This window comes from Excalfactoria chinensis, chromosome 2 (assembly GCF_039878825.1).
Source record: "Excalfactoria chinensis isolate bCotChi1 chromosome 2, bCotChi1.hap2, whole genome shotgun sequence".
Lineage (NCBI taxonomy): Eukaryota > Metazoa > Chordata > Aves > Galliformes > Phasianidae > Excalfactoria > Excalfactoria chinensis.
Genome location: NC_092826.1, coordinates 105,288,237 through 105,315,833, shown reverse-complemented (window position 1 = coordinate 105,315,833; position 27,597 = coordinate 105,288,237). Strand labels below are relative to the sequence as shown.

General features: G+C 39.0%; 1 protein-coding gene across 6 annotated transcripts in view; it reads left to right on the top strand.

Annotated features, from left to right (window-relative positions):
- Nucleotides 1-27,597, top strand: part of RAPGEF5 (Rap guanine nucleotide exchange factor 5) — a 151,797-nt gene that overhangs the window by 107,993 nt on the left and 16,207 nt on the right. For all 6 annotated transcript variants that reach the window (XM_072328049.1, XM_072328048.1, XM_072328047.1 and 3 more), the window contains 11 exons: nt 8,177-8,255; nt 9,198-9,342; nt 11,204-11,301; nt 11,974-12,004; nt 12,951-13,029; nt 16,121-16,270; nt 18,858-18,955; nt 20,636-20,758; nt 22,167-22,345; nt 25,595-25,685; nt 27,364-27,414. In XM_072328049.1, coding sequence (XP_072184150.1) covers nt 8,177-8,255; nt 9,198-9,342; nt 11,204-11,301; nt 11,974-12,004; nt 12,951-13,029; nt 16,121-16,270; nt 18,858-18,955; nt 20,636-20,758; nt 22,167-22,345; nt 25,595-25,685; nt 27,364-27,414 — 1,124 coding nt within the window. The remainder of the gene's footprint in view (nt 1-8,176; nt 8,256-9,197; nt 9,343-11,203; nt 11,302-11,973; nt 12,005-12,950; nt 13,030-16,120; nt 16,271-18,857; nt 18,956-20,635; nt 20,759-22,166; nt 22,346-25,594; nt 25,686-27,363; nt 27,415-27,597) is intronic.

The window sequence follows — 27,597 nt, the reverse complement described above, 5'->3', positions numbered from 1 at the left end:
GACCATTATAGCTGCACATTAGTCAGTGATCCATCCTACCTGGGGGAAAAAAAAAAAAAGAAAAAAAGAGAAAAAAAAAAAGCTTCAGATGTCTGTGTGAAAAAAATTAGTGCCTCATTAAAGCTAGACAAGTCTGACATTTGCTCTCTGCCTGTGGTTTCAGGGCTTTTTGTCCTTCTAACAAACTATGAAGCTGCTCCAGTATGTGTGATGGCAGCAACTGGAACGCAACTTTAAGAAGATCTTTGACCTTACCAGACAGAATGTGTTTGATTCATTCTGCAGATGTTAAAACACTGCCGGAATTCACGGGGAGATAACCTTAGAAATTATTTCTACTTCTGATTTTTGTGCTCTAATAAAAATTCTGGTTGTACAGGTTAAATATCTTGCCCTTCTATGTTTTCTTTTCCTAACCTAATGCCAGAAATAAATGTCTTGCTCTTTATTCCTTTGTGCATTGATTTCTCGGTGCTTCAGTGGCTAGATGACATAACTACTATAATTGTTTTAATACATTAGCAGCAAATTATATATTGATGTTCCTTTTTCCATTGACCTTTCCTCTTCAGCATAATCTTTCGGTTTTTGCTTTGTATTGTGTATGCCATGGTGGCATAGCATTTCCAGAGTGTCTGATTTTGGATTAAGGGCTAATTCTGTGAGGTCCTTAGTTTCAGTACCATCTGCTAAATGAATTCAAGAGAGGAGGGGAGGGGGACTTGGTACCACTCAGCACCCCCTCCAAAACAAGTGATATCTTGATGGATCAGATAGTAATGATAGCAGTTTGCATTTACTGTTGATACTCAGAGACATCCTGACATTTTTAGTAAATTGCTCTGGAATTACAGATTATTGAGAAACTTTGAAAGGAGTTGCCCTCAAATCGCTTTTCCATTTCTGCAGAACAAGCAATTTTCTGATTACTAACTACAGCTACTGGACAGCCATTTGCATTGCTGAAAGGTTTCAGAGCGTTGCGTAGCGTTACGTGAACCAAAAAGGCTCTGTGTAGCAGCCTTGAGGTGTGATTATAATTTTTTCACATTTTGTGGAAAGGAGTAAGAGGAGCAACAAAGAATTTATCAAGCTTAAGAGCTTTCAGTGCTGAGAGGCAGGAAAACTTGTAAATGCATTGCCGTAGCTCTCATCTAGTTTAATTTGAAGTCAGTAAGTGCATATTCAAAATAGCAAAAAAGTGTCAATTCCCTACAGAACAGTAAGCAATCAGCATCCATTTTACTCAAGCACAGGGATCTCATCTGTCTGTTTGCCCAGCTGTAACCCTATCTCATAGGGCTGCTTTTATGCTTAATGAAATGCAAGTTTTAACTGTTTCTGAGCATTATGGCATTGCCTACCCTATCTACTCGTATTTCTTTAAAGAATTAATAACAACAACAACAAAACAATAATAATAAAAAATCCCACAAGTTGCTGACGTGTGTCTTGAATTCACGAGCTACGTCAGCATTATTAACTCTAACTTCTTAATGTTTTTCAAATATACTCTGGATGAGCCTCACTAAATGCTAAAGAAACATGGCTGGTCCTACAAAGTAAGGATGACAGAGTGAATGCAAATTAGAGCCAAAGTTAAATTGCTGGCAATTTTTAAATTCACAATGCTGGCTAATGCTGATTAATCCATTAACATAAAGAGATGACTGGAGCCAACCGTATGTTCATGCCAATGTCTTTGCCATAACTGCAGATAGGAAATGGCATGGCTGAAGGGTTATAGTTTTGGGTTTTTATTTTGTGTGTGTTGTCTAAAGCACATCTCTCCTCCTCCATCCCCCCTGGAGCACCAAAGAAATTAATTTCTGCACAAGCCAGAGTTTGTGTTGATGTCTGAGAAATGTGTGTGTAACCCCCATTCACAGTTCATGCTGCTGGAGCTCCCACACTCCAAATACTTCATACTCAGGTTTGAATGTGCTTCAGAGCAAAGGAGATCTTACAATCTCCTCTTATATCATCCATTTATTAGAATGAGAGGTAGACTGTGAGTAGGTGCATTTAGTGATTCCCTTGGTTTGGAGGGAAGATAGTTTGGAGAGTAAAATTTTTAGTTCAACGCATGCATTCTTTGCCTTTCTACTTTGTTTATGATATTCTATATATATCAATATAGATACTCAATATGAGTATATGACAACTGCTTTTTATTTTTTTAATTATTTTTTTGCCTTCTTCATCCAGATTTGGGCTCCCCTAGAAAATCATCAGAGAAAGCTGAGTATCTACTTTGCATAAAGTGGAAAAAGGCTTTATCTCTATTTTTGTGTAATCCGGTTTAATACGAGTCTAGAAAAACCTCAAATATTTCTGTAGTTCTTGCACAACCATTCACACCAGATTTGTACAGTGCAAAGTGCAAGAGGTTTGGATTCAGAATGATAATACATTTTCTACCAAACTCGATTAGTAGCTTTTCTTTACAGTTTAACAGGTTTCAGAAATTATGCATTGAATACTGAAGTCCTGTTGGCCTGATTGTTTTGCATAGATTTATTTTTTCTTAATATTTAAATAAGCATTTAATGCCAAGAAAAGAAAAGAAAAGAAAATGGAAACAGAAACGTCATAGAATGAGACGAAAACAAAACATTGGTTTTGTCATAAATGAAGGGAAGTGTTTCTTGTCATCTGGGCAATTGGTTGGTGATGGAAGTGGGAGGACTGGTCTGGCTTATTTTTGACCATTATATTTTTGCTGTTAGCCATTGAGAAGCATCAAGACAAAAACTATTTTTGGTGTTTCAGTGTGATCAGAAATCAAGGACAAACTGGATTTTGTCTTCAGGTTATCTCTTCTTGTGGGTATAGAGGGATTAATGACTCAGTGCTGGTATTAGGAGCAGATATATCTAGCTAAGCTGGATGGGGTGTCTAATGTTATCAATAGAGCAATAGGTGTACTCTGAACGGTTTGATCTATTGAACATATAGTGCAAATATGTATACAATGTTGTTCAAGCTTTGATGTTCTAAAGAGAATGATGTACATGTCTACCAGTAAATAATACATGGACGTACAGTTTGATAGGTAGTTAAATGTAAATATTTGTAGCACTGGAATATTTCTCTGCTCATTTTCCTTCTTTACTCATTCTATGTGCTGTCCAAACTCAATGTTTACTTTCAAAAATTTCTGAAACAGAATAATAAAAAATATTTATCTTCTGTTTCATTTAACAGAGGCATTTCCTTTAGCTTAAGTCTCTTTCTATATTTCTGTAACAAGTTATTATTATCAGAGTGCTTCCCTGATGCCTTCTACCACTGTGCTAGTTTGAGAGAATGTCCATACTTGAGAATAGCTCACAGGTGTTGGACACAGCAATAACATAAAGTATACTGTCTGTCCTGGTTGGTTAAATATGTACAACGGAAGGTGTCAGGCTGCAGCTCTTTATTAATTACTTTTCTGAGCCCTGGCAATTGATATTCTGCCTAGAGAAGGCTGTGAAGGGGAGAGTAGATTAACCATTGGTGAAATAAAATTTAGTGTGTAAACCCCTGTGACAATCCCATTCTATACTCCTGCCATTTAAAACTGTGCATATGTAAAGATATACCCTCACATATAGGACAAACTCCAAAATATTTGAAGCTACCCTCTCAGAGAAAAGGGGTATGATGTATAAGTGGGCACATGGAAAGCAGTGGGAAATCCTCGGGATTTTGGAAGTACATGGTAATATGCAGTTTGGTATTCATCTAAATACATGATCATTTGTTGTTTCTGGTACTCCAAATCCCTGTTCCCAGTCAAACACACCATTGTTGCTGTGGGCTCCCATCACCATGCCCGCACAGTTCAGCTGCAGCTTCTCTTGTAGAAGCATTGCTGGGTCCTCCAGTTTCTGACTGAAAGCAGATTTTCCCTGGGGAAAGCAAATGTTCCCTTGGAAATCCTCATGCATTGCAACATCCCATGTCTGTATACTGCTCTTTCCATTCCTCACCCACCCTGCATGCCTGTTGCAGAAGGACCCATATACTGCAGAAAGATTGGAAATGTAGTACTAACAGCTGTCAGTGAAGCTGGTGTCTATGCTACCTTATTTCACCTAGGTTAAGGGTGAGCCCATGAGAAACTGCCTCAGCAGAAGCTGACTTGAATTGATTATTTAATAATGAAGAAGCACATTGCTTGCTTTTTTGTTATTCTTATGGCTATGATATGATACTGAGAGGACACATTCAGTGCTGAGATTACTGCCTAAGGCTGCCACTGAAGAGCTTCAGGAGCAGTAGTCCATTGAACTCGTGCTGTTTCTGTTGCATGTCTTAATGAAGTTTAAAATGCTTGAAATTGTCTCTGGAATGAAATATTCCGTCGCAGCAAGCTGACAGCATACTTCGTAATAATTGCTTAACCAAATAGAGGAAAACTGTGCAGAGTAAAGAAAAATTAGATTGATGGCTAAGAGAAAATGATTACATAAAAAATTCATGAAGAAGAGAAATTAAAACAATAACATCACAGTCTTCTGCATGAAGAAATACTTTTCCTCCACAGGAAGCATTTTTTCCTTTGTCAACCATTACCGTGTTTTTATTCTCCTTGAATTCTGCAAGCACCAGAAGAACTTTTTCTATAAGAAGAATGGGGAAGGTGGCCACAAATTTATGCAGAAACAGGGATGTATTACAATAAAACTTAGAAGCTGAGGCACTTCACCCTCATTCTGTATGGCAATATGGTGCACTGTAAATAATTAATGATGACTGGAATTGCCTTTTTTCCCTTTTTTTCCCCTTTTTTCCTCTTTTCTCCCTCTTTTTTGCTCTTTTTTTCCCCTCTTTTCCCTCTTTTTTCCCTCTTTTTCCCCTTTCTCTCCTTTTCCCCTTTTCCCCTCCTTTTCCCCTCCTTTTCCCTTCCCCCTCTTTTTTTTTCTTCTTTTTCCCTCTTTTTTCCCTCTTTTTTTTCCCCTACTTTTTTCCCCTCTTTTTTTCCTCTTTTTTCATTTTTCAGTTATTATCTTCTTTTCACAGTATCAGAGTATCGTGTGAGTTGGAAGGGACCTTAGAGATCATCGAGTCCAACTCCCAGGATTCAAGCCTTTCTGTGTAGCAGAGCAGCATTTTTACCACTTGCGCCACAGGAGGGATTTGAACCTCGGGCCTCCAGTGTTGCAAGCAGCACCTTATACCACTGCTCCTCCCTCTATCCCTTCTTTTCTTTCTTTTTCTTTCTTTTTTCTTTTTTTTTTTCCTTATTTTTTTTCTTCTTCTTTTTTATTTTTTATTTTCTTTAACTCTTAAATCAACCAAAACTAAATGGGAAAACCCTAAGGCAACTTCTATTCATAGTTATTAAGAACTGCTACTAAAGCTCAAACTCATTGAGGTTTACTGCTATAAGTGTCCATTAGCAGCCAGAATGAATAATTTCCTGCCAATAAATTGTCTCATGTGTAGTCTCTCTCTCTATTTACATAGGCCAGAAAATAGTTAACTGTGAGCATGTCCTCAAAAACAATTCAGAAGTGTGCATTTGTTTGTTTTGGACAAAGTATTTTTTAAGTATTAGTACATACTCAGTTTTTGCCCCCTTTTTGTGGCATAAAAAGCTATTCTGGAATTATATAATTTATGGTGCATTTGAGAAGAAAATACAGAGGGAACTACAATGATAAGTAGTACTTTAGGGAAGCACGCACAAGTTGGTAGAGACATTTTAAAATATGAATATTACTGTGAAGTCTTTAGATGATGTTTGACAATAGATATCTAATCTAGCAAAAGCACTTTGATTGCTTACTTATTAAGGCAATTTAACAGGTGACCGATGGTCCATGTGTATAATCTAGACCTTTTTTCTTCAGAACATTCCTTTAGGGCATAAATTTCTAAACAAGTTTAAAGGCAGTTTGTAGGGATCCAGCCCATACACAAGCTACATGAATCAGTACTTAAGGACTTTCTTTTTAGCCTTTCCTTTCCATCTAAAAGGAAAAGAAATACAATAATGCATGGCTATCTATTGCTGAAACTAAGATATCACCTAAAAAGAATAGAAAGTTTCTGTAGAAATAATCTGTTATAACTGTTTTTTTGACTTGATGAGCACCATGCACATAGTTTGGTCAAGAATTAGGAGATTAGCTGTGGTTATTGTCTCCAAGAGCTGTGGCTTCCAAATAAACGTTTGTGAAACCTCTAACTTTAATAGCTGCATTGTATCATCCAATAGATGTGCAACAGAAGGAACTGCCGACCTTTTGGATGCAGAACAAGCTGTGCACAAGATCTTTTTCATTTCCAGAGACAGAGTGTTTCTTTCATACAAAGATAATACTTTCCACAGTTTTAAAACAATGTCTGTGAAATATAAAGAATTTAAGCAAGAGGATTCAGTTATGCCCCTTATGATCAGGAGTCTTTCTAGCTGTGCTAAAGGCATTGATTCAGCTGCTTTTCTTTTGTTAATGGCAGCAGAGGTATTTTGAGTCCTATGCTGACAGTTATTAGCTATCCGTCCATGTGATATTCATGTGATATCTGGCTTTGAATGATACATGGATGAATTTATTGCCATTCTACGCCTCATCTATGAGGTCAGTTTGCAGACAAGAAGGTCCAAGGTAGCTGTGACTGGAATGGGCCTAAAATGTTGTGAAATTGTGTTCTTGGTCTGAATTGCTTCTGAGATGCTTCCGGTTGCATACATGTACACAAGCACTAGCTCAATGAGATCAGGGACAGGGAGGAGACCAGGACAGGGAAATAAGGGCACAATCTCATCTTTCTCCTTCAAGGAGCAGTTTGTCCTTTAGTCTTAGTAGCAATAAGTCCACCAATGAATCACTAAATTTATAATGGTTACTAGTAACAGCTAACTAGTAACAACTAAAAATACTGCTAAGGTGTTTTTGCTCTAGCGTGCTTCAAAGAAATATGTATAGGTCGATGTCTATAACCAGAATTACTACAGATATGTTTTCCTGTTCTCACCTGGTAAGACAGAGTAATTGCATCATAAAGATTGTTTTGTTTGAAAATGAAGTATGAATTCATTCCTACATCACGCATAATTTATGAGTAATTAATATCGGAAGCACAGTTGTGTGAGTTACAGACCAATGTGGGTTGGCAGGTAGCTCTGCTCAGAGTGGGCTCATTAGGCCAGGCGGCTCAGGTCCTGCCCGGGCGAGCTCTGAATAACCCTGTTAATAGCTTAATAATCCAGTATGGAGCTTCTCCTGGCCAACCTGACCTCACAGGGGAAAAAAATCTCTTTTATCTAGACAAATTTTCCCTTGCTGCAATCTCTGATGTTTGCCTCTGTCATTGTGTTGCATGCCTCTGGGAAAAATCTGGCTCAGTCTTGTCCTTCTGTGCCATCGGGTTGTTGAAGGCCATCACAGGACTTCCCCTGAGCTCTCTCATCTTGTAGAAAACTTTCTTTCAGCTTTCCCACTTGCACCTGGTGTGCATGCTAAAGATTTGGATAGACCCTAAAATTAGCCTGACATGGGAATGAGGGATGGGAAAACTGTGCTGAGGTCTGAGTTGGCAGTGCTGCTTTTCATGACCGCCTGAGGTGTTACAACTGCAAAAGAGGTATTCTTTTGGTTGGTGCCTTTAGTTATACTGATAGAAACCAAATGCAGGAATGTCAGGAGAAGAAAACAACTTTGAATAATATCATTAAGTAAACCAGAGAGAAAGCATCCCAGCAATTAGCAATGCACACAAATCTTAACTAGCTAAACATTTAAGTATGCTTGGTTTTTGCTTCTCAAATCCTGTGCCTACATGTTCATCACAGTACATGGCAATCTCAGTTTTCTCTTACTAAAAATTTGTCTTCTGAAATTCTGAAACAACTTACTGGTGGAAATGGTGAATAGCTGGAACCACCCAGAAGATCCAACTGGAATGTGGTGTTTGTGATAAGGACTCGTATTCATTCCTAAACTATGGCTTATTTTGTGCATAGTTCTGCTTGCTGATTAACTGAGAACTGAGGATGTGCTTGTTAGTAAGGATCTCATCACTGCAGTGTGAATGTATCGTTAACTGTGTGAAATGGAGTCTTCAAATCAATGATATATTCTTTAGGTTTTTTTCTTGCTATGGACACTAACTGATAGATACTGTCTTCCTCCTCTCAAAAATATATTGTACTTTAGACTTCTTTTGTCTTTCTGTGCAGAAACTCTCCTGGATGACTTCCTTCTCACATACACAGTCTTCATGACAACAGATGACTTGTGCCAGGCACTCCTGAGGCAATATCCTTTTAAGTGTTGTGTTAACACTCATCACAAACCATATAAATATAGTTTTTGTTTAACGCTATATAAATCTCTTCTCAACTTTTACAAAACAATGTTTAAAATCAGGTTAAATCCTATCCAAAACATAAATGTTAATTCTTAGAATACCTGCGTAATACACTGCAGAATATAAAAAGAATAGGTATTCTACAATGTCTGCACCTTTTGTCACATGGTAAGTATATAACTTCTTTTGTATTTCCAATTATTTCTATAAGGTATAGAATGTTGCTTGAATGAACTTGGAGCTGTGAATTGAAACTTTCTTTTTTTTCTTTTCTTTTTGTTGTGAAAGTCATTTCGCCTACTGACAAAAAGAATAGTGAAGGGACAGGAACAATGTATAATGTGAATATCTTCTGTCATTTGCTGTTTCTGCTCTGTGAATAGAGGACAATAGTGGAAATTGATTCTTTTCTTTTTTTCTTAATAGTGTTATTTCAGCTTATAGTGTAATTTGCACTGAGAAAAAGAAACTGACTTCCTCTGCTCAATATTTCTCTCGTTGTAATGATGCATTGTCCTCTTTCATGCAGACCTTCATATTGGCGTCAGTGTGCGGGACAAAGTTTTGTTCCAGCTTCTACAGGAAAGCTATGACTCAACATTGTATAATTCCTTTTAAATGGATTTTACTTTTTATAGACTTTTCTCTCTAATATGGAAAGGAAAAACGTTCTGTTGACATAGAGAATGGACATTTCTCTTACTGAGCACTTAATTCCAAAAAGTTGATGAAACTCCCAAAGCTTGAAACAGGATAGATACGCATTTAAAACAGAACAGTGTAGTGAAAAATAGTCTTTCATTGCCAAATGACAACCAAGATGGTTGTGAATTGCTGAATTTTAAAGTTTCAATGGGTTCTTAGTATTTATTTCCCTTAACTTACTGTACCTATTGTGCAAAGAACCATCAAGGGAAAGAAGACGACTCTGATGTATCCTGCAGGAAACGAAAGGTCTTGCATTTGGTGTCTCAGTGGACTTCTCTCTACAAAGACTGGTTACACGAAGATGAGCATTTAAAACAATTTTTAAAGGTATTGAATCACTTCCTGATGCATTTCAATGCTGTTTTATTGGCATATAGTGTCTAAGAAGCTGCAACAGCGAAAAGTATAAGACATAATTTTTCATATTTAAATTTAGTCCTTGATATCTATAATATAATGTGATTTACATGTGTTTTTCCTTAATTAGAGTTAGTCGGCTTGAATGTAAAATCTATAATGTCTATTCTTTCAACATTACTTTAAAATGTAAAACTTTTGAAACTACACACCACCTGGAAAATGGGAAAGAATAGGAAGTTAAGAAGTAAAATGATGAATATGTGGAGGTCTCTTGGACACAATAGTCTTGGTCTGCCAGAACAGAGCCTATATTCAGTATCCAGATAATCATGGATGAAAAGCAAGTTTTGTGATCTCAATCACATTTGCTAGGAAGAGCGAAATGCTATTGTAAGAGGTTTATCAGGTCTATATCAGGAACAGTACAGCTCTTTGCATTTTTAATAAATAAGACTCTGTCCTTACTTACTAGCAAGGATCTGCAGATCTTTCTGTATGAGTTCCAAAGCATTTTATTATTGCTTGTAGATTTGCAAATAGTCATGCTGTCACTGGGCCAGGATCCGTAAGATCCATTCAATCGTTTTTTCTGTTCTTTAATTTAATTTTATTTTTTTTCTGCATGTATTGCAGAATGAAAGTATTTTGAGAGAATTTGCAGAACTGACCTTCCACCTTTCCTAAAGACTGACTTCAGTCTTTCATTTAAGACAAAGGGTGAAATTTTGTATTAAATTAAGAGAAAGACTGGAGTTTCCTGTTGTGTTTTGCTTTTGGAGGAGAACATACTGCATATGAAATCAGAGACCTTAGAATTCTTGCTCTTTGGTACTAGGCTGTATGGTACTGTACTGAAAACTGGGCATCATTCCAGCCACCAGCCAGGTTATACTGTTGCATGTACTTTGATGTAGTGCCTGTCTTTCTGTCCATAAAGGTTTGTGGCTGTCCAGTATTTGTGCACCCAATATTTCTCCTTGAAAATTTGGTGTGATACAAAACAGTGGTAACATAAGTGATGATTTAAGTTATATTTTTAAAAGCAATATACAGGTTTATTATCCAGAATCATTTATGCTGAGATTCATAAATGTAGGAGTACTAATTGGGCTAAAACAACTTTATGACTCAGCCTATGCATATGATCTCCATATTCTTGGAAGGAAAAGAGTAGCAATTGTGTGCAGATTCTGACAAGGTATAGAAAAAATATTTCCCTCAGTTTCAAACAGCTAAGCCAAATCATTTGACCTACCTCTTGCCTGAGGTGGTGTCTCCCAGAGTTAACTGAGGCTCCTAGTTGAGGGCAGTCAAAAAATGCCCGCTCCAGAAAGATGAAGCAATGTTTATTTATTTATTGGCTTAAAATTAAGAGTATGTTGTTGTTTTTGAGAGATGTTACTCAATTTAAATATATGCATATATGAGGAAAAGTAGAACATTCATTTAAAAGTCTAAATCAGATTAATCTGTTTTTACCATTTTGTATGAGGAATGATGGTGTGTTTCGTTCTCAAGCATCAGAATGCTCTGAACTAACTTGGATTTTTAACAGCCGTGTGTGCCATTTTATCTGTAGACTAATAAGCATCGACATAAGTAAGCTCACTTGGTGTTGAGAGAGAATGTTTCTTCTAAGACAAACTGAGCACCGAATAGCCTGTAAAAATAAACAAGGACATGTTCTGCTCATGGATCTTGCAAAAGAATTATGATGAAACTTGCTGCAGTATGCTAACACCTGGTTGATTAAAACTATTGCCGAGATGCTTCAGGTTTATTTTTGAGTTATCATATGATTGCATAAAGTGTTTATGTTGCTTTGTAGACAATATACCGGAATGTGTTAGATGATGTGTATGAATATCCCATTCTTGAGAAGGAGCTGAAAGAATTTCAGAAAATACTTGGGATGCATCGTCGTCAGTGAGTATTGATTATCCTTGTGATCAGATCTCATTTTCCTTAGTGTAATTTATTTTTGTTGGCATCTTGGTGTAATTCAGTAAAGATAAAGGGATGAGTGATACAAGCACTGTATTCATTTTCACAATTAATCTTTAAAGTAGAGCTAGATTATTGCATCTTATCTGACATTTGTCATGTGGTGTGGAACTTTGTGGAAAAGACTGTCAAAATGTCACTCAGCAGTCTCTGATTTCAGATGATGTATCTTATCTCTCTCGTGCAATATTGAGAAGCAAATCCATTTCTCAGTGGTTGTGTCAGGGTTATTATTTTATTAATCTGATGGTATTTTTAAGAGATATTCCCTTGGCACATTTTTTTCCAGCAAATGGAATGTATTTCCGTGGTTTGTCCATTTGGGCACTGGAAGGACCTTGCCTGCCACTGGTATCGATGTTCTCCAGAAGCTCCCAGACTGGCAGCATTTTTTTCCTGTACTGACTTTTTGACTCCCAGGAAAGTTTTGTGGTTGAGCCAAATGACCTCAGCTTTCACTGAAGGATCTCTACGGCCACTCTGTGGAGACTGTGTAATTACAACAAACACACAGACTTGTTTTGTTTTTTAGATTGCTAAAACTTCCTGATGTTTGGATTGAAAGAATAATTAGAATTTTCCTTTTTGTTTCAGCACTGTAGATGAATATTCACCACACCGAAAGGTAACACAAACCTTGTTGTTTTGCTTGTCGCTAGCTAACTTACAGCCTTTCTTTCTTTCCCTCTCTCCACTTTCACCTCTTTTCTTGGCATTTCAATTGAAAGTGACAGGTGACCAAAAACATGACAGGATACATCAGTGAGGCTAGAGCTGCAACATTGCTTAAGGTGTTTTTTTTTTTTTCTGGCAGAGTCACCTGGATATCAGTTGTGTGAACTAACCTGCAGTGGCTGTGACAGTATTATCATTTTAACAACACATCCTGGGATGTCAGTGTTCAATGTTTTGAATAACAGAGGCCTGAGAGCACGTCCTGCCTGGCTGGATAGATGCAGAAAACCTGGGAAAACCAGTCTAAGCTCAGGCATCAACTGCAGGTGTCAAGCAGCCAAAGTAAAGGGGAATTTGTTGTGACAGGGCAGAGAAAGAGAGAAAGAAAGAGGAACATGGATATGTTTATTTAAGCAGAAGGAAAAGGTGCTACTGGAGAACGTTGACATATGAAATGTGCAGGGCTGAACTGCTGACCTACTGAAGTCTTCTTGGCTGAAGCATGTAAAAGGCTTAGAATGTTACAGTGGAAATATAGGAGGCAGAATGTGAGACTGTAGTGAAATTGCTAAGTAGGCCAGTTGTTGCATAGGAAATGTGTATGAGAAAAGTACGTAAGAAATGACCTCTGCACATAACTACAAAGAATCATGAGGTGTGGAAGCTGCTTGGCATAGGCACGTCTCACTTCCTCAGAAATTCCCACCTTTACCATTATTAAGTAAGGCAACTTCCAGCTTACTGATGCAGGAAGGGTGGGTGGATTTCCTCTACTGCAACCTTTTTAGCCAGATGTGTGCACTGAATGCTGTATTTAATCAATTGCTCCCTTGTAAAGGGAAGGAATGCAGACAGTCATTGTTGTGTCTTTTTTTTCCTCTCCCACTCCCTTGCAGAACAAAACCTTTTTCCACCAGTTCAGTATAAAGGAGAACTGGCTGCAGCACAGAGGAACCATGAATGAAGCAGAAGAAAGTAAGTATGGTTTACTGAAGAATGGGGAAAAAACCTAGCATGGAACTTTTAAATGTCAGGGCAACCTTTTTTAGTAAGAGCTGCCTGTGAAGGTGCAGTCTTCTTCCAGGTGCACAGCTTCTGAACAGGACACTGGGGCCCCGAAAGAAGAGAGATTTGCTTGTGTGAAGATTACTTGTCTGCCTCCTGCTTTGCAGGGGCTCAGCAGGGGAGTGGGATCTCAGGCTTTCCACCTGCCTGGTTCCTCTGTGGTCCTGTGACAGAGCTGTGTAGCTCACAGTCTATCCGTCAGTCAGAAACTGTAACACAGGGCAGGAATAGTCTCCTGACCTAGATCCTGGGTGCGAGAGGTGAATGCACCTGTCAGGTTAAGTGGGGCAGAATCTGTTAACTCTGAGAACCTGCATAGGTTCTCTCCACAAAAACATTTCCATGTAGCAAGTGAGATGCCACTATGCTTTAATGTCAACTATTTCATTTTTCCCTTTATTGCTGCTAAAGCAATGGTAAAGTGAAGCTCCCACCCTGCTGAAATGTCTGTGAGAGGAAGGAGACAGAGAGAAGAATAACATGCACACAAGCAGAGGACAGGCAGAAAGGTCTCCTCCTGGGACATCTAGCTCTTTAAACAGTATTATCTTCCTTTCTTGGTGAGAACGAAACTCCAGAAGTTCAGGCTGAATCAGGGTATTTTTAGTGCTCGTTTGTGACACGGTTAAGAACTGAGCTACTGTAGTGACGAGTCTCTCCCTACATTATGTGCTGATGGTAGATAGACATCCTCTTTCTGTGCCTGAAATTTAAGTTTATTTGAGGTTTAGACTTGGCAAGGCTCCTTCAAAAAATGTCATTTCTGGATGAAAACCCCCACACTCATTTTTCTTCTTAAAAGGTCTGACACAGCTCATGAAAAGTGTACTGGTACAAGGTGGCACAGACTGAATGGCCATGGGGACAGGAAAGGCTAGACTCAGCAATGGCATACATTTCTTTGCTCTCTCTTCTTGTGAGCATGAGCCAATGGAATGTGCTGGGACTGAGGGAATGAAATAGAACACGCAAGACTAGGAGGAGGAGAGGCAGGTGCCTGGGCACAATGGAGGGTGGCGCAGTGGTATAAAGTGCTGCTTGCAACACCGGAGGCCCGGGGTTCGAATCCCCTTGTGGCGCAAGTGGTAGAAGTGCTGCTCTGCTACACAGAAAGGCTCGAATCCTGGGAGTTGGACTCGATGATCTCTAAGGTCCCTTCCAACTCACACGATACTGTGATACTGTGAAATGGGATGGGCTGCTACGTGATGGTGCTTGTAAACAATGGGTTTGTTTAGTGACTCCTGCTCTTCAGACCAGAAGCATTCTACCTCCTAGTGTTAGCATTTCCAGGGTGGTTTACAGCCCATGCTCATGTCCTCCTGTTGGTATTCCCTGCTGCATTTCACTGAGGAGCAGTGTAGACTTTTGGCCCACACCAAAAGATAACTACCGATAGGACATTTGAAATGTGTATTGCGGGGGAGGTTTTGTGATAATTGCTGTGATGATTGTTTTCAAGAACCTGACAGGTTTAGTTTGGTGCTAAACAAAGGACATGTCAATTGCCAAACTATGAGTTAGTATTTTGCTGTCACTTTCCTCTCCAAAATGACAGGGGTTGAGGCTTCAAACAAATTCACTGCAGGCAAGTTGCGTTGCTCTTTGCATACAGAGGGCAAATATTTGTGTCAGATTTATTTGTTTTCTTATTTAGAGTGCATTTCATGTATCTGTCTTTTCACGAGTTATATGTATTCTGAAGAAAGATTCTGACACATGCTGAGCACCTGATTTACTGTCTGTCAGCAGAGACAGGTTAAGAAAAAAATTATAAAATCAAATGGCTTTTCTCCCCCAAGGTTAAATGTTGGATTCCTCCTTCCTCTTTATCTTCATTTTTTTCTCTTCTACAACACACACAAAAAAGATGTTCAGTAAGATAGAGTTGTTAACCATTTCTGGCGTGGTCTCACTTAATGGCAGTGCCCCGAAGCCATGAAGATTTGTAGGACAGACAAGGAGCTATTGCTGCATACATCTGTCAATAAAAATACAGCATTTCTGGAGAAGAAAAGTATTGTATTATATTGCCATGGTAGCAGCCTATCTGCAATAAGAAGTACAAATGTAGGAGAAAATTGAAAGTTTAAGCACAGAACTGAGGATGAAATCCAGAGCTGTGCTGATTCTCATTAGCAGGGGGTTATATTTGAAGTATCTGTGCAAGTCTACAGCTGTTTCTTCCCTTTTAAGTATGGAAGCTGTATTTCAAATGACTGGCTACAGCAAACTCAGCAAAAAAGACTGCAAACCTAAAGTTCTGGGAAGCAGAGGGAGTGTACCTCACTTCTGAAGGAGCAACAAAGTATTACATGAGCTTCCTGCAGTATTGCTGATGGGAATCGCCCCCAGAGCTTAACCAGTTCTAGGACTTCACTGGAAGTTATGAGCCCAGGGATTCTGTCCAAACCAGTCCCTTTTATGCATATTGCAAGTGACTCAGGATAGATTTGTCAGAATTAATTACACTGCTGCTCAGGCAGCCTCTGCTAGTGCAAAAATGCCCTGGCAATGCACAGCACTAGGTGTCCAGGTAGATAAGCTAGTAAGAGTGGTTACAGAGCAGGGAGCTTCTAGAGAAGTATGCTATTCCAGGTGAAAGTGGAGGAGCAAAACAGTTTCTGCAGCAGGTATGAGACACACTGAAAGATAATTTATCTGGGCCTAGAAGGTAAGGACAAAAGATGATAACCACTATGTTTGCGGCGAAGGTACACAGCAAAGGAACTGGTCTACAATTGAGTACTCAGAGTAGGAACTCTTAAATAGGCTCCCCTGAAGGGAATCCAGGGAGATGCATTTGCATGTCCCTGTCATTCACCAGAGAGAAGAGGTGAAAAGTGGGGAAATGGTGATGCTTGCCCTCAGTTTCATGCCCTTGCTGGTCAGGGTGCAGGAGTAGCCTGTCTTGCAGCTGGGACTGGGGCTGCAAGGCTTTGCTCTGTTCCTGCGGGGTCCCTTTGGCTGTTGCTGAGCCTGCCTTTCTTCCTTTGTGCAGTTTTCTGCCGCGTGTACATCACGGAGCACTCCTACGTCAGCGTGAAAGCTCAAGTAACCACTTCAGCACAGGAGATACTGAAGATTGTTGCAGAAAAGATCCAGTACCCAGAGGAGGAATTGGCACTGGTGGTCATCACGTTCTCTGGTGGTAAATAATCTTCTTCATCTGACCACACACCTCTTAAGTGCGGCATGGAGGGGAGGGTTGGGATTCTCTAGTGCAGGATACAGCTGTGGCCCACAGCTGGATGACCATGGAACAATGAGAGCTGCTTCCCAGAGCCGTTCCCATGGAAACAGCTCATTCCCAAGTAACACTGGATGAGGCATTCCCTTGCTGGGAATGGACTGAAAAAGACTCTCCCTATTCAACAGTGTTACAAGATTTTCTTTTTGCCTACACATACATCTTCAACTTTCAGATCTAAATTAATTTAGAAGGTATTGAGGGAGGATTTTCTTTTAAATGTAAAAGAGGTTGAGTGTGTGGCTGTTTATTTACAGGATGGGTAGTGAATATTCTCCAATGGAGAGAAGGGAGGCATATGTTTGCACAGATGAGATACTGAGCATGACCTAGCAGTATTTTGTAATCAAACTTGCTTATGACTGATATTTTTTGTCTGTTAGTTTAACGTTTCTTGTTTAACAGAGGAGACTTACTGTCTTTTTCTGAGGAGGATCAGACTGAGGGTAGGCTGATAGTAGGGAACTGCCAAGCTGTCAGCTCTTAAGATCAGGTCAGGTTGTTTTGCTCACTGTGATACGTTATTGGGCTCTTACTGAAAATAAAGCAATGTAACTGAGTATGTAGAAAAGACAAGTGGGCCCACAAAGTTAAACCTTTAGAACTCTTGGGCCATATTCTCAGCCAGCATTTCTGGATGTCAGTCCCCGAAGGCAAAGGATGAGCCTTTAAATATACTTCACTCGTTCTTATTTCTTTGGCACTGTAATTGAATGAATGTAATTGAATATAGGCAAATGCTGAGTTGTTCTGCTTACATATCCAATTCAGAAGTGAAAGATCACATTTTTCTCCCCAACTCTAAGCACAGTTAAATAATTTTGTGGGTCTCCACTGTGAGTGGCAGGGGCTGGAGCTTTACCCCAGCAGTTAAGAGTTTGGTGGCCATGTGGGAGCTTTGCATGTTGGCATCTTGGCCAGCTAGGTTACATCACTTGAAGGCAGGCACACTTACCCTTGTGTGCCCAAACTCAGATGCAGTGTGTTTTGCAGCTCTGCAAGATCAAGCTGCTGCAGTTGTTCTTTAGGTCTCATGCTCCTGTTCAGGAGCAGGGTAAATTTTGCTCTGCTAGCAATGAATCTGGTGCTAACTGCCTACTTATGTAAAGAAAACCAACAATTCACAAATAATGAAAGACAGTATCATCTCTAAGTTGCATTGTTTCCTGAGAAAGCTACAGAATAGAAATAATTACCATTTGGCTGTTGAATAAGAAATAATAATTAAAAAGCTAGTACAACAGGACTGTCATCCGTACATGACTATTGTAATTCCCAAAATGCTCTTTGGTTCTATTGACTGAATTAATTGGAGATAGAACAAGGGTACTGAATTTGTGCTTATGCATTGTCACTTGCTCACTGTGTGCAATAATCAGCAGTCTGCCACGCTGTCTTTATTTTTCCTTTGTTTTTCTCTTTTGCTTGACTCGGAACTGTCATCTGCCATCCGCTTGGAGGGCAGCAGGATGAGCATTGAAGAACTCGTTTTTATTATACTCCTAAAATGAACAAGCAAGATCTTTTGCTCAAACGTACCTTGAAAAGACATACTAATAGTCCGGCATAAATGCATCTGGTGTCAGTATGAGCAAAGGAAATGGCAAAAATGAGTATCTTTTAGTGATACTTTGCCACTGAACACCTGTTATTAGTCCTCCTTCATGGGCCAAGAACAGTCATAGGTGGCTGTCAGCATGCTTGTAGTACTTTTTGGTCTATGTTAATACAGTGACTGTAATAAAATCTCCAGAAGATTACTTGAAGCCCATAGGAAGAGACAGTTTTTCTACAGCATGGATGTTTTATCTGTGTTCTGGGTTTTTGTTTATTTTTTCTTCCACCTTTCTCTGGTGCCTCTAAGATTGCCCATTGGAGAAAAATATTTGTTCTCCTTACCGCCTGTCTGGCAAGTCCTGCTTTTTCACTCAAATAGTTACCAAGCAAATTGCCATAGGTCTAGAGGAATTTCTATATGTAAATTTATTAGCAAGGGCTTGGGTTTGTTATTGTTTTGTTTTTTTTTTTCCACCCATTGCTCTACTCTATAGGGTGAATGGCTATTGATGACATCTCTACCCCCATTCTTTTCTTCCTGAGACACACAACGGCTCTCTTGAGACTGAGACACACCGCTCTAACTAAAGTCGCTGTGCTTGTGGTAGATACATTCAGCTGAAATGTTCAATAGTGCATAGGAGGTTAGGCCAGAAAATTTAAGGGTCTATCCTATATAAGTCCAAGTTGAAAGCGTATATTTTTGTTTGTGCTACAGTCCAGCATCAGAGACATCTTACTTTTATTGTTCTGAATACCGTGGAAATGACGAATCCATGCCTATCATTGCATTGCGTTTGATGCTGAGTTACATTCTAAGAAGCTGATATGACTTTTCAAATATAACTGTAATGTTCTTCTCATATTTATACTCCTTTTCTTAAGAAAGCTTACACTCCTTTTCTGAAGCTTCTGTGTTTTATTTTTAAAGAAAAACATGAACTACAACCAAATGACTTGGCAATCTCAAAATCTTATGAGTCATCCAGTCGTATGTTTGTCTACCGAAGAGACCTGACTGATTCTTTGGTAAGGATATGTACTTTGCATTCCCATTTTTGATATGTCTGATGCAAGATCAAGGGCTTAATGTTCCTGTAAGAGGGGTTTTTCAATATGTAATTTATTTTTTAGTTCCTTAGCGGAGCTTACTGAGCTGTTCTATACCTGGAAGAAAAAAAATCTTGCATTAACAGCAGTTATTTGACTGAGCAGTAATGGAATTTGTTCATCAATTTCAAATAGACCAAAGCTTCTATAGAGCTTAAATCTTTCAATCTACGTCAGTCCGGAAAAGCTGGCTTGTGCTTGTACAGGACTGACTGGGATGAGGATTACTTCAGAGCTCACATGGCTTTTTTTTCCTGGCCTTGTGTGCATGTACAGTACTTAAAATAGCTGGTACAAAATTGTAGGAAGTGATAACAGAATTGCTGCATGTAGATATAGAGTGAGTTATATGAAAACTGCTGAGCATTGGCATGGCTACGGTGTTGTGGTATCCATGTGGTTATATTGCTGCTGCTGTCATCTCCCCTTCCTTCTGTCTCTCTGGTGCCAGAGAGGGGAGTGTGTTGGAGGGCTGCGGTTCTCTCATTCGTGCTATCCTCTAAAACTGAGATTGCAAAATCTATCTCCCTGCTGATTTCCTAAAACCTCAGTGAGGCAGTAACTCCAATAATTAGTCTTTTCTGCTAATTATTCATACACTTTGAGGAAAGCGTGGAGACAGTATTGCAGCTGACTTTCGTGTGTTGTCAGCACTAGCATTTGTGCATTCACCCTAGCTATGAGAAATGTCTATTTACATTTTGTTGGATCAATGTGCCCTGAAGAGCTGACATGCTGATATCATTGTAATCCGTCATCCCCATTATCTCCAGCATTTTAGCTTCCTCTAAAAATGCCAGCATTAAGGAAAGGTTTGCAGTGTGGACAGGTGACAACCAATCTAGTTTCATTAGTTGCATAATAAAAATGGCTAAACTTGCTGTAACTGTCAAAAATAAAGCACCAAAGTAATGGCTTAACTGATAAGAATAATTTTTCATCTTGACAGATGGTTCATGTGCCAAGTTTCAGACTGATGAGGTAAAAAACCCAAGAGAAATACAAACCTTTGAAAATCAGAGCTAATAATGGCTATGTCAAATGACCCTTAATACCAGCAGTGCCTGTGAACTCCACAGTAATAACCTGAGTAACGTTTATGATTCAGAGTGTGCTGTGTTGTTGGCAACTGCAGCTGGAGTAAATTAATCATAAAACAGGTGGATTTATGTTGTTTGTAAGCATATGTTGATTGGTGTCAAGTTTTGTGAATTTGTTCTAAACCTGGTATTGCAGCGATAGAGAAATTTCCTGGTGTCTTAATTAAAAATCTGCTTTCTGATAATTTCAGGGATCAGATTTTCATTGTGTTCATTACTTGTTTGGTCATTTTTTTTATATTCAAGGTTTAGAGAGAGAGCAGGAAGTCCTAATCTGATAGGCCATAATCAATCCTATTGACCCATTTCTTTTTCAAGCTATTTATTAAACAGGCGATCACTCACCTATTTTAATTAATATGGAAAGAAAAAAGAAGCCCTCAGTGCACTTAGAGAACATTACTTACTCAGCTTTGTTTTGTGCCTTGGTCCAGAATCTGTTCCATTTTGAACCTTTTGGCACTTCCTCTGTATTTTTTGTTCTTGTCTATTAATTTAGAACCCATTTGCTGAAAATGAAGAGTTGCATCAGCGGTCTGTGAGAATTTTGGGAATCAACACCTGGGATCTTGCCTTAGAACTAACCAACTTTGACTGGAGCCTCTTCAATGCAATTCATGAGGTGAGCAGCAGCATGTCCACTTCCTAATATATTACTGTCGTAAAATATTACGTTGCTATAGGGTTCTGAAGTTGCACTAGTGTTTTGGAGCATCAGCATTCCTTGGCTCTTAGTTCATCACCACGACAGTGTGATTTCTCTGTGGTGACATTAATTGAATCAGATCCAAGAGCTATGTGGTAATCCTTGATACTGAAAAAGTTTGTCAAAGGTTTGTAGCTTCCCTGTGGTGACGCATCTCATGTCCCCTGCATATCTCATGATTATTCTCAGAAATTATCTGTATTCATGTGTTGTCTATACAGGTTGTGCTTTGCATTCAACATTCAACATTATTCCATTAAATACAGGATTCCACAAATAGCGATCCTTGATATGGCTTTAATAGCAACAGCATACAATATTTCAGCAACTTTAGATGTTCATAATACTGCTCTGGTTTGGCTTCAATGGGATAAAAAATATAGGACAGGATTTCTAAAGGGGTATAATAGCCCACTTCAGTGTCCATTGGATTATTTCAGCAACTTTGATAGATTCTGATGTGAGTTGCTGAGTAAAACAGCTCATGCTGCAAAATGTCACTTGAAAATATTACTCACTGAAAAGTGTGATGGCTTTTTTGAGAAAACAACACGGGAGTTCTCCTGCTTCTCATCAGATTTCATTTCATGTTCTTTTATTCAGGGTAATCACAAAAACTAGAGCTAGACAAGGCTTTTTGCACAGAAGGCAAGAGCAGCTCTTCTATTCATGAAAAGTCATTTTTAGAAAGAAATCAGAGTGGAAATTTTTCAGACTCTGCAGTACTCTTATACGGCTGCTTTTTCACACTAGAGTAGGAGTGATGAAATACAGAAAGAGACAGATTGGTGTAACCACATGTGGAACTGCAAGAAATCTCACCAAGAATGTTGCAGGACTTTCAGTCCACTTACATACTGAAATACAGCTCTAGACTTCGCTAAACCAGATTTGAAACATGAATCATTTGTGGTTGGCCTGTGGACAATAAAAAATAGCCATCTGTTACTAAATCATAGAATCATAATCATAGAATCACAAGGTTGGAAAGGACCTACAAGATCATCTAGTCCAACCGTCCTCCCTTTACCATACCTACAGAAAACCACTCAACCGTATCTCCTAGTTCCCTATCCAGACGCTTCTTGAACACTGCCAGGGATGGCGACTCCATCACCTCCCTGGGCAGGCTATTCCAGTGCCTGACCACTCTCTGAGAGAAAAAGTTCCTTCTTATGTCCAGTCTAAACCTCATCTGATACAACTTGTGGCCATTTCCTCGGGTCCTGAATCTTGTTACAATCTTGTTGCAAAACTGGTATTTGAAATAATTTATGCCTTATTTACATTTAAACTGTATTTCTTTGTTTTCCATGTCTTCCAGCAAGAGCTGATATACTTCACGTTCAGCAGACAGGGCAGTGCTGAAAACACTGAGAATCTCAGTCTTCTTCTTCAAAGATGCAACGAGGTCCAGCTTTGGGTTGCCACTGAGATACTTCTCTGCAGCCAGCTCTGCAAACGTGTACAGCTAGTCAAAAAGTTCATCAAGATTGCTGCCCAGTAAGTTTCTAAAATTACAATACAAATCCTTGAATATGCGTGTCTTACATGAATATTTATTGGGAAAGGAGAGTTAGGTGCAAGAGCAAAGACAAAAAACAGTTCACAGTGTAGTAAGCATACTTAGGTGAAACAGCCTTAGGTGAAACTTAAACAATAACATCACAGACTTGCTGAAGCTAGATGTGGTGGAATATACAATGTACAACTCCTTCCCAGCAGATGATGTTGCAGAAATACCTCCTTCCATAATAGGGATCTTTGCAAGTATAACCTGAGGAACTCCAATATAAAGCTATTTGAGTAGCAACACTGTTATTCACCAAAGACTGTAAGAAAAACAGAACCTTCTGTTTTAAACGTGAAAGGTCTAACAAGTGAGGAAACTAGCTGCAGTAATCTGTTCCTGCATACAATCGTGTCTGGAGTACTCTTTAATTTATTGGAGCAGGACGGTTGTTCACTAATGAGATTTGGCAGTCTATTCTTGCACTATTAGTAAGTAGTACTGGCATTTATTTTGTGCCTTGGAACAGCATACGTATATGTAGTGTACACAGAGAGCTTTTTTTCTCTGAAATCACTCTTATTTTGGTAACCAAGGGAACGGAGCAGTTTAAATACTTGCAGCCATTCTCTTTGCCTCTTTCTCCACTTGTTGGTCTTTTGCAGTATTTGAATATGCATGTTCATGGAGAATGTATAATTTGTTCCCCTCATCAACTGGATTGATTTAATTTGCAAGGCAGTTTCATACAAAAGCCTGCTGTCTGCTAAAGCAGTGCCTTTGGCAAAATTAATTCTCCTAATCTAATCTTGTGTAACTCATAAATGTGATCTGATTTAGTTGTAAGTTCTGTGGTATATGGTAATGCCTTATCAGTGGCCATGTTTGGTCCAATTGCGTCAAATGTGAATGGTTCTGTCCCACATGAGTGTAGATATATTTGTCTCTAGACTAGAATGTTGCTCTGTCTCAATTAATTCCATGTCTGTGAAGTGGATAGTCCAAGTTGTGGAAATAAGTTGTCAGTAAATGATAGACAGGCTCTCCCAGTGCACTGGAGAAGCACCCATCACCCAGCATGTAGATTTTGACATAACAGATATGCAGAGAGAACAAAGTGTAGTTTGCTTGAGGTCTTTTTTTGTTTTGTTTTTTAATTATGAAAAGCGTGTTTCCAAGTAAAAATATGATTGTATCTCATCAGTTCTGGAAGAGTTGATAAAGGGGAAATGGTTAAGGTACAGGGATAGTGTTCCAAGCAGAGGCACAATCCAAGCTGCCCTGCTGTTTTATTTATGATGGTGAGAGTCAGGGAGCTCTGAGCAGTTTAGGCTGCTTCCTGCTCCCTCAGAATCAGCAAGGAGGCTCTCTCTGATTTCCACTTTGTCAGCAAAATACTAAGATCTTATGTTAAGCGTGTGTGTGTGTGTGTGAGCTTCATTGTTGAGGGAACTCCACCTGTAGAAGATGGAAGGCTTTACACAAGTATGTCAGTACTTCAGGAGAGACAGTTACTGACACACAGATATCTATTCTTCTGTTGATGAGTTAGTCTAAAACAGAAAACAAGTGATTTGATAGAGAAAATGAGTAAGCATGTTGCTAGAAATGAGCATCTAGAGGAGTTAGAGAAGCAAGTCAGCACGGTGTTGGAATAAATGGATTGTAACAGATGCCTTCATGCTGCTCAAGGGGTGGCTGACTGAAATACATAGCTTCTTTCTGCCATTCCTTGAGAGAATTGGGTCCTCCGATAGCAGTTTATCCAGCTTGTGTTGGACTCCTTTGTTGCTTCGCAGAGGATTACCTCTGAGAGCTGCCTGACTTTAATGATGAAAGAACTCAAACAACAGAGTCAGGATTAACTTCAAGATAACTGAAATTAAGTGAGAGGCACCAACTAAAGATGGTATGCAGTGATGAGTGTGAGCTTTATGCAAACTTGTAACAAGTGCTGGAGAGTTTCCAGTTTAAAGCATTGGCACATATTTTTCTCTGATGATGAATCCCAGTGAGGGCAGTGGATTCACTCATACTTAAAATCATCTTAGGATTCTGTCTTTCTTGTACTCACAAAAATATACGTCTGTTTATTGTTGTCTTCAAGAATCTATGGAAGTGAAATCTTCTTTGACGAGGGCTCAGGATTTCCAGATATCATATTTTCTAATTGACTAGAAATAAGGAGGGACTGACTGTATGTAGTGAAATGTCAAAGAATAGAGGTATCAAGTGAATTCTGTAGAGACCAGTACTGAAACTAGTGTGAACTACAGCTAATTTATAGGGATATGTAAAAAGAACATTAATCAGATATTCAGACAATAAAAATGACGAGGGATTGCAAATACATTGGAGGATTTAAAAAAAAAAAAAAAAAGAAAGAAAAAAAGAAAAAAGAATGATCTAAAGACTCCTTGTGGCATGTGCAAACAACAGTGGGATAAGATTTAATTTAGATAGATGCAAAGTAATTCAGCTTGGGAATTCTAATACCGAGCTGAAGAAATAAATGCATGATTGTAAAGAACAGTGCTGTGACAAAGGTCCTTGGGTGATAATAGATGACAAATTAAAGACAAGGATAAAGTGTGATGCTGTTCCAAGTAGATATACTTTATGTTTATTTTATACTTGCACAGGCGAAAGATGTAAGAACTTGGAGGGAAAGCAGTAATTATGCTCCTCCTTCCTTCCCCACTGTCTCATTACCTCTCCTCAGAATGCAGGAAAGAAGGAAGAAAAGTTAAAATGAAATACAAAGAATTGAATGAAAAATAATAGCAATATGGAGAAATAGACTGCAATCCATGGCCACAAGGAGAAACTGAAGGAACCAATGGCGTACAATTTGCAGAAAAAATGAGAAAGGGGATGAAAATATTTATAATACCAGAGAATGGAGGTCAAGGATTTATTCTGTATGGTAAAGGACAGCAGAGAGTAACTTGAACATTGAAAAAGGAAAATTACTTCTGACAGCAAAGGAAGAAAAATAACCTGCCAACAACAGGGTTGATGAAACATGGAACACTTGCTAAAAAACTTCTTAGAGACCCCATCACCTAGACTGCAGGTGGCCATGGTAGGATGTTTAATGAGTTCATTACATGGAAGATGATTGTATGTTAGTGCTGAGAGCTGAAATTGGACTCAGTAACCTAGGATACCCGTGCTTTCCATTTATCTCTTATTCTGAGAACAAAAAATCAGAATACAACATTCATACTTTTATTCCACAGCTGTAAAGCCCAAAGAAATCTGAATTCATTCTTTGCCATTGTTATGGGTCTCAACACTGCATCTGTCAGCCGGCTGTCTCAGACCTGGGAGGTAAGACACATCTTTGTATCCTTTAGACCCCGTCAAAACCAGTTCTCACGTATGTTGTGTACTGGTGAATTACCTTTTCTTCCTAATTATTTTTCATACTGAAATCAGTCAGTAGAGAAACTTTACTGTGACCCAAAGCCTTAGATGCATACCTTGGAGATGCTTTTGAGTACCAGCAGCTGAAACCCAGTGGCCATTGGAGGGTTGCAAAGCTATTTAACACATGAAATCATGCATATGTAAACAGCAGAGAATATGCCAGTGACTTTGGCATGAAGAGAAATGAGGACAGTGACTGCTGCTTTGGGGTTAAGTTTGCAAGGACTCAGTCGAGGCTACCTTTAAATAACAGATAAAACAAACAGTATAGAGAAAAAATACATGCATTACAGAATCCCCTTGTGTCTCTGGCTTCTAAAATACCTCGCTCCACACTATGGGTTGTCTTCATCCATTTAATCTAGGCTGTGGTAGAAGTCTGGAAGAGACTAAGTATTATTGGCAACAGTGTGTGATTCTCTTGCCCACGTAGCAGGGAACTCTCCTGTATGGTCAGACCCCTCTGAGTATCATGTGCCTCTGGTGGACTTCTCTGTGAAGAACAAACTGTATTGCTTGTCTGAACAAGGAGTGTCTCTGCATATGTATCGCTGTAAATATGTCAAGTTCCTGTGTGTGAAATATTTATGAAGTCATAGGCATTTAAAAAAAAAAAAAGACACAACTTCACTGCACTACAAATTTCAAAAGCAGAAGGTTATTTGCATTAGTAATGTGACTTCTGGAAAGTAGAGCAATGTTTATAAATTAATTATAATTACTTACACATGTAAATGAAGCCACCTAAATTTAAGCAACCATTTACACACTAAATTATGTTGGTTCTGCGCTTGAATTCTTAAACATGCACAGTACTCCCAAGCATATTCTACCTTTTTTTTTTCTGCAATATGCAGTATTTTAATGACCCTAACTTTCCCTGATTGAAGATATGAAAAATGTGCAATTCCGACTCCATATCCAGTTACTTCAGCATTTTAATCATACGGCACATCCATTTAATCTTAATTGTTCTGAATCTCTCTTCCCTGGTAGTGTCATTGTGGCTGTCAAGGTGTACTTATGTACATGAGTGAGGCAGGATTTGTAGTAAAAGGATAACATCTACTGGACTATCCAGCACAGCTGGACAAAATAGACACGTTTTCTGAAAAACCATCAGCAAAATTCAAATTAAAGAACAATTGCTTTGACTATAACGATGTAAATCCATTAAAGCATCTTAGAGATACAGGCAGCAGATGCTTATGGAATAGAGTAGGCGTTAGCATACAAGGGATGAAGGAAGAAGCTATTTTGTGCCTAGGCTCTCATGGAATCCTTCCCTGTCAGATTAGAATGAGATATCAGAGATGAGGTACTCATTTTTTATGAGAGTTCTCTGACACCAGCATGGGAAGTAAATAAAAGCAGCTGTTGATATGCTGGTTTTGTAAAAGGACACAAGGTATGGAGGCTGCAGGATGTAGAGCAGCTCTGGCATCGCATCCACAGATCTGTTCTGTGGGGAAAAAATAAGTAAATCAGCATTTTTCTGTTCTGGTTTGTTTGCTTTTATTTTTTACCAACCCTACTTTTTTTTTTTTTTTTTTTTTCCCCTCTGTGTTCCCCACTTCAGAAAATTCCTGGGAAGTTCAAGAAACTTTTCACAGAACTGGAAAGCTTGACAGTAAGTACAGCATTGGCAGCAAAGCAGAGTTGCGTGTCTTTACCTACCATCCTACTTTCTAATTTACGTCGAGCCTGCCTGTCACTGGAGCTAGAACCTGGTTGTGTCAGATCAGAGGTTTGCTGTAGGCCACGCAGCCCTCCAGAGCTCAGAGATGGTCCTGGAAAAGCAAAAAAGAAACAG